General features: G+C 30.5%; 1 protein-coding gene across 2 annotated transcripts in view; it reads left to right on the top strand.

Annotated features, from left to right (window-relative positions):
- CSMD3 (CUB and Sushi multiple domains 3) overlaps positions 1–8,195 on the top strand; it is a 1,311,859-nt gene that overhangs the window by 554,371 nt on the left and 749,293 nt on the right. The window contains exon 8 of one of the 2 annotated variants that reach the window (XM_038555366.1): positions 7,857–7,934. The exons of the other annotated variant lie outside the window; for it this stretch is intronic. Within the exon in view, the coding sequence (XP_038411294.1) occupies positions 7,857–7,934 (78 nt within the window). The remainder of the gene's footprint in view (positions 1–7,856; positions 7,935–8,195) is intronic. 2 annotated transcript variants of the gene reach the window in all.

The following is an 8,195-nucleotide window of genomic DNA, read 5'->3' as shown; positions in this document are numbered from 1 at the left end:
CATGTGAAAACTAGGTCTATCCTAAACATCCTACTTAAAAAAGAAAAGAAAACAAATGTTATCATTTTTCATCATACTTTATAGTGAAATTATCCTTAGTAAAATTAATTTATGAAAATTATGGAGAGCAGAAAATACAAATAAAATGAATAGAAAATTATTTCTATTCAAAAGACTATATCAAGACAAAAAAGAGCCTAGGGAAAAGAATGGAATGGATCTAAATATTTAATTGTAGGAGTAAAGATAAGCTAAAAAGTTCATTTGAAGCTATCAGAAAAATGAGGATTAAAACAACTAAAGGCTAAGACAGTTTTAAAAGTGTTAAACATGTCTGTGAACCACACCAATGGTGACTCTTCCCATATGGTGACTTTTATTATGCCAATTATAAGAATCCCTGAAGAGAATATAAAAAATCCCACATTTTTCTTATAATCCTGACATTTTACAGCCCGCCATAACTGTAAGACCTGTTACGCCAAGCATTGCGGGTGCATCTGCTGGTATCTTCATAAGTGTTTTGAATTCCTGAATTTGTTCCATTTCTGGGAGAGAAGAAAGCCCATATACAACTTTTAGAGTCTTTATCCAATAATTAGTTGTGTGATTTCTCAATTATTTAATCATCCATTGTCTCAAATGAAAAACAAAAGAATTGATTCAGACTTCTGAAAATTAACAAATTGATTTTATCAAGTATGAGGTTTCTTTTCTGTTCTATTTATTTTTCCAAGTTAAAAAAATTATACTTATGTCTCAATGTGAAATGATTGAAAAATAAGATTTCAAAAGTTTAAGGTCTACGTTAATCTCATTAAAACTTTTAGACCTAATAGCTTCAGAATCTTCTTTTGTAAAAATGAAATTAGCCCCTTACAAGAATGCCTTAAATTATGCTGAATAACTATACCTATGTTCATAAGCACTAGCATGATTGCATATCTAAGGATATTTCTGTATATTTTTACTAAATTTACTATTTTGGTTAGAGGATTTAGGGATATATATATATGTATATGTGTATATAATATATATATATGTATATAGGTTATGATCTTATGTATACACACTCATACAACACAAGTTAGAAATCCAGAGAAATTAGATGATTTACCTTATGTACCATCTCTACATAGTGAAAAAGACATAACACCGAATAGTTGAAAAGTTTTAGTATATTATAGTCCCAATTGTATTAGCCTCTGAAACTGATTAGATCTTAAAATTGTAACTGGTAGTAACAATGATAAAAAAACAACTAACATTTATTAAACTCTTGTGTGTTCTGATACTTGAAATTTGTTGTAGAACTTAAGCATAGTGATACAATATATAATTGTAAATTTTCTTTCCGCTAAAAATTGGACAACACATGCATTTATATTTATACATTTAATGCAAGATTAAATACTAGCCTGAAACTAGCATGGTAGCATAAATCAAAGTTTAGGACTAAAAAAATTAGAGGATATTAACCGTATTACTTAGTCCAATAATTTTGAAAGGGATAATGCATTAGATTTTAAGTAATTTCAAAATTGAATATGTATCATTTCTTACTACATTTGATTTAATTCCATCATTTCAAATTTGAGAATATTTTGAATCTTACATATACCTAATATGTAAGTCCCTACAAGTGAATTTATCGGTGCTTTTGAACATATTTAGTTGTACCACTGCCTTTTTCAGTAAATGGTGGTCAGTATTATTTCTTTTCTTTTAACATATTGTGAAATAAAATATTTTTCACAAAGATTCAGGAGCCACTTACTAGCACATTGTTAAATTTTCTATTATGCCTTTTTAGTGTATAATTCGGAAACATCATCTTATTGCAAAAAACCTCCAATCATTGTGTAAATTTATACTACAGAAACGTTTATAATGCAAAATTCTTTTCTCAGAAATTTGTATGGAGTGGTAAATCTTAAATGAAAGTTGGGTAAAGAGACACTGCAAGAATACTACTTAAGTTTTATTCTACTGTCAATATAGTTTCTTGGTCTTTCTTCTCTTCTTCTAAGGAAAATGTGGAAGGAGTGACTGATTAGCCAGCCTTCATGCTAAATATGTTCTGAAGAAGTATTTTATACTGCCAGTGTAGTATGTAGAAGACAGATGTTAAGTTTTAACGTGCTTAGGCCAGTTACATAGAACCACCATCCAAACAAAATATATCCTCTTAGCACAGTTTAATATTTTTATAATCTCTCTCTCTATTTTAAATTTGGGGATAGAATTGAATATTCCAATTACATCAGTCTTCCCTTCTCCCTTTGGTCCAAAAGTGGGCAACACATACATTATATACACTTTATGCAAGATTAAGTGCTAGCCACAAACTAGCATGGTAGCATAAATCAAAGTTTAGGACTTTAAAAAAATTAGAGGGTAAGAAACATATTACTTATTCCTAGTAATTTTCACCTAAAAATTCAAATTCTATACCTAAATACTTCAAGATACATGAATGAGTCACTTAGAAATGAATAAACAACTTATCCCATGTCTTTTGGGACCAGAACATAGGTCTCCCAATTCCTAGCCATGTGAGAGAAATGCCACAAAATAACACATCATTCTTTAACATTATATTGACCTGTAACAAACTTCCTAGCCAATGACTGATTATCTTTCTTAGTACCCAGGTAAATGAATCTGTCCATAGTGAGATGTGATATATTCTCTAAATCAAACAACCCCCACACATATTAGTTTTAATAATCAAAACAAAACCTAAAGGAATTATTTTATTAGTGTAATTTATTTACTAAGTGTAAAGATAAAGATAGAAGTGAAATTAATTCAAAATAAGAAGGAGGGCAGCCCTGGTGGTGCAGCAGTTTGGTGCCGCCTGCAGACCAGGGTGTGATCCTGGAGATCCGGGATGGAGTCCCACGTCGGGCTCCCTGCATGGAGCTTGCTTCTCCCTCTGCCTGTGTCTCTACCTCTCTCTCTCTCTGTGTCTCTCATGAATAAATAAATAAAATCTTAAAAAAAAAATAAGAAGGATTATACATCCAGTATCATGATATCAAACACACTAGAGAAGAAAGGCATTATTATACACTTGAAAAGTTAAAATGAGGCAAAAGTAACCTCCCCATTAATAAGAATTACTTACTTTCTCAAAATAAATGATTGACTTTTCTCAAAATAATCTGATTTAATCACAGTTTTAAAATGAAGCTACTGACACTTGTAAGATAAATTATTGTCAAAATAAATACTACAAATTTGGAAGATTATGATAATGAACAGAATATTGCATTTATATTTTATTGTTGCGTTAGAATATAATCTAGGTAGAAAATGAAAGGTAACAGTAAATAATGCTATTGGTCTTCTACTAGAATCCCAAAGAAATCTGAAATATTTTTTTCCAATGAAAAAATGTTCTGCTCCTTAATACTAAACATGTCTGTTTTTTTCCTTCCAAAGATAATAACTGCAAAATTACAGACTGTCTTTATGTAGTAATGAAAGAGAATAAAAAATATTTTTTTAAATGCACGTATATGAGTTTTGAGTCATGTAGTGAGGAGTCTATTGATTTTCAAATAAGGATCTTCAAGACACGAGATGTCTTATGACTTTTAAGTTTTATTTATTTATTTTTTTGACTTTTAAGTTTTAGAAGCTCAGTGATAGCGAGAACAGTTAAAGATCATCTTTTCCAAATCTCCAACTGATAGCTGAATTCCCTCTATCCCATTTGTGTGATATGGTCAGTTTCCTAACATTAAACACTGGCACCAATATTAAATCTATTACCTTACTCTTTTTTTTTTAAAGATTTCATTTATTTATTCATGAGAGACACAGAGAGAGAGAGAGGCAGAGACACAGGCAGAAGGAGAAGCAGGCTCCACACAGGAAGCCTGATGTGGGACTCGATCCTTGGACCCCGGGATCACGCCTTGAACCGAAGGCAGACGCTCAATCACTGAGCCACCCAGGCGTCCCAAATCTATTACTTTCCAATCAATTTTCTCCTAGTAATACCACAGGTTCTCAGGTTACACTAATAAAGATTCTCTAATATAAAAATAAAGTCATATGATACCTGTTTCAGGCACACACACATATGTTGACATTTGAAAAAAATCAAGTTCTTTATCCATGTATGTGTATATATGGTTAATTTTAATAATAGGCATTGTAATTTAAATTAAATAAGTTCAAATAGATGACTTTGGCTGGTTAAGACGGATGTTACATGAGTTTTAAGAAATATCAATCACTATTTTTTGGTAAGTTTTAAAATGCATTTTAGAATTCAAATTGATTTTGGAGATAACACTATAATAATTGATCTGAAAAATACTGCAGTGTTATTTCCCTGCAGTGGTTTAAAACTACTTTAACAAAGATTATGGAAACAAAATGTTTTTTTTCTAGTGTCCAGGGCTTACAACTAAAAAAAAAAAAAAAAAAAAAAAAAAAAGGTAGATTTGTTTATTGCCATAATATATTTCTTTCTCCAGACTTTTTCCATATTACAAAATATTTCTATTCTACTAAAAAAAATATAAGTCAAACCAAAAAAAGCAATAAAAGTTAACAAAAATGAACAAAAACTGTTTAGCATGTGAAAAGCAGAAGAAAACAAAGAAAATAGATATTTGTGCATATGGCTATCTGTCTTGCATTTAATTAAATTAAAAATAACTATTAGAACATACATAATTTTATATATTCAAAATAGCTTTATACATGACACTACTTCTACTTGAATATTCATTCTTTTTTTTTAAGATTTTATTTATTTATTCATAAGAGGCACAGAGAGAGAGAGAGACAGAGACAGAGACAGAGACACAGGCAGAGGGAGAAGCAGGCTCCATGCAGGGAGCCGGATGTGGGACTCTATCCCAGGTCTCCAGGATCAGGCCCTGGGCCGAAGGCGGCGCTAAACCGCTAAGCCACCCGGGCTGCCCTGAATATTCATTCTTTTACCAATTTTTCCTTCCTGATTTACGATTAATAAAGGAAATCACCCTGACAAAATACTTTAATTAAATGAGCTAATATTTTTGTATTAAAATCATAAAAATATCTTAAGTATGTGCTTATTGTTTAACATAGTCTAAAGCTTTTGTGAATTTAAATTTTATATTATATTCCATTCACTCCTTTTTCTCCTCTAAAATGGATAGTCTCCTGGCCTTCCATCTTCTACATCCCTATTACATTGCAATACATTTAAAAATATAGATTTTTTCCTCAATTTAAGTTGAAAAAAAGATATTTAGAAAATAATGATAATAAATCTAGGTTCCCTTAGAACCAGGAAACTATTTAAAACTCTTTGGTCTGAGGTGATGCTTTATGAGCTGGGTATTGTTCCTGACTTCACTCAACCAAATAGTCAAGTCTAAATGTAAAGCACCTTACATAAAACTTTATAAACATAAACACACACACACATATACACACCTGTAGCTTGCTTTCTCTTTCTTTTCTTTCTTTTTCTTTGAGGAGGGAGGGAGGGAGGGAGGGGGAGGGAGGGAGGGAGGGGGAGAGGGGAGGGAGGGAGGGAGGGATGGGATCTTTCTTTCTTCTTTCTTTCTTCTTTCCTCTTTCTTTCTTCTTTTTTTTCTTTTCTTTCTTTCTTCTTTTCTTTTTTCTTTTCTTTCTTCTTTCTTTTTTTTCTTTTCTTTCTTCTTTTTTTAATTATTTATTTATTTATTTATTTATTTATTTATTTATTTATTTATTTACAAGAGACAGAGAGAGGCAGAGACAGGCAGAGGGAGAAGTAGGCTCTGTGCAAGGAGCTGGATTTAGGATTCTATCCCAGACCCAGGATCACGCCTGAGTCGAAGGCAGACACTTAATTGCTGAGCCACCCAGGTGTCCCACATATTGTTTTCAACATTATTTATACTTCATTACACATGATAGAGTTGAGGGTTTTTGTATTTGTTTGTTTGTTTTTACCTTCTGGAATTTACGTCTTCAATTTTGGCCTTCTGGTTTAAAATTTTCCCATGTATTTTCCTTTTATCTTTATAAAGAATTCCAGATTTGTGTTACAACTACCATGAAATCATCAAGCTTGTCTGTAATAGTTGAAGTCAGATATTATAGCACAGAGGGAAAGTAGAGCTAGAATTCCTATTTATAATTCATGTTTGGATTGGGATTATCCAGAAATATACCTCAAAATATAAAATGCATATTTTATTTAGAATAAGGAAAGCAGGAAAATTCACAAATGGCAGAATGAAATTTAGAGCAATTGAATACTCCAGTAGAACTAAACTCTGGCTTGCCATGGGAATGGAGATGTCGAAGAGAATTATAACAGAAAGTACAACTTGAGAGAGAAGAGTAGTCATTCTTTTGCTGATAAAGAATCCCAGAGCTATCAAGAGACTGAGCTGCCATCTACTCCTAGCTTCTCATTTTAAGAGAAAAGATAGATAAAAAAGCAGATTCTTATCCAAAATCACACAACTAATAATTTCTAAAAATTGGGACTCTTAAATCCAGCTCCAAAGATCATTTCCTTCTTTTTTTAAACATAGTATGTATAGATAATTCATAACTATCTATTCCAGTAAATCATCCAACCCTCTCTCTAGCTTTCTACTTTTGAGGTATTATTAAGAAACAAATCACCATAAAATATTTCAAAACCAATAAAATACCCATGACATGAACTAAGTGGGTAAAATAGCAAGTAAGAATTAGTGAAATGATCGTTTTAAACTATGTAACAAAATTCAGATTTGCTTTTTACCAAATTATGGCATAAACAAACCTAATTTTCTAATGTAACCCCTAGCCTGTAAATCTTATAAAAATCAATATTCCTACATTGTAACTGAAGAAATTAAATATATCCCTTGTAATATTGTTCATGTTGGTTTTTTAAAAGAAAATAATAGATATTTAAATATCTCATTACATCAGGTTGCATAACTTTTTTTTTAATTAATGGAGTTTCAATTAAATAGATTTCCTTTATTTCACTTGAAGTCTTTATTGTTTATCATTCGTAAAGAGTACATAACAACTATAGTTACTCCAATAATTTATAACTAAAAAATAGTACTTTTCCTTAATTCAAAACACTCGAAAAATGTTTTTAAAACATTCCAGTTACTTCAGTTCATTTATATTTATCTATTAGGTAAATCCAGTCATATCTATCTTAATACAGTGCACAATGAAATATACCAGCTTCTTATGATATTGACTTTCAATATTGTATCATCAAAAACACAGCAAGATATTTTAGATAAACTGATAGTTGTAATTCACTTTTATAAATTTTGTAGGCTATAAACTGACATCAATCATAATGTCAAAAGCAATGACTTTGAAAGGAAATCATTATTGGCAGAAATACTAAAATGTATTTTAAGTTTTTCCAATAGCATTTTCTTAAGGGTGTCCTCGTGTTCACTTAGGCTAAATAACCTAAAAAAAAAATCAGTTTAGGAACCTAGTTCATTAAATTCTTTCCACTTTTTAAATGTCTTGGTACTTTTATTTTTCTAGTTTAATTTTTTCATTAAATTTGATGAATTCAAGTTATATAAAGTGTTAGTATTTTGCTCTCATATAAAAACTCGCATAATATTTAAAAGCATATCCACACATATATACAGGATTCTCCTGACAGAACCCTTAATATCTTTCACAACTGCTTGGTATTTTACTACTTAGTGATTATATTGCTATATTTTCTTTTTTATTTTCTTCTGGGTACCCTACATCAGGCTTAAGAAAGCAGTTTCTGTAACTTGCATAATTCAATGCTAACAAAATTTGTTAACTTGAATTTTATTTTAAAATTGTATATCCTGATACATGTTTTTGTTTGTTTTCTTAACTAGTGAAAAAGGCCATAGATTTTAAATCTAGAGGATTTAAATTGTTTCCAGGGAAAGACAACAGCAACAAGTTTTCTATCTGTGAGTGTACTCCTTTTTTGTTACTTTCTCTAGTGCAAGAGTGAAGTTTGTGGTGTCTGTGTTGTTTGTGTGTGTTTTATAAAAATGTTTGTTTATTTACCAAATTAACTGCATTAATATCTATATAACATGCATGATTATTATTCAATATTTTCTTGTATTTAAATGTGTATTGAGTTAATGGATAATGTGGTAAACCCCCAAGCTGAGGCTGTTTCAGATGTAAAAATACTCTTTGAGTTAGTATGTTGGATAGCATTC

Source organism: Canis lupus, chromosome 13, assembly GCF_011100685.1.
Source record: "Canis lupus familiaris isolate Mischka breed German Shepherd chromosome 13, alternate assembly UU_Cfam_GSD_1.0, whole genome shotgun sequence".
Taxonomy (NCBI): domain Eukaryota; kingdom Metazoa; phylum Chordata; class Mammalia; order Carnivora; family Canidae; genus Canis; species Canis lupus.
This window is presented reverse-complemented; position numbering and strand designations above follow the sequence as displayed.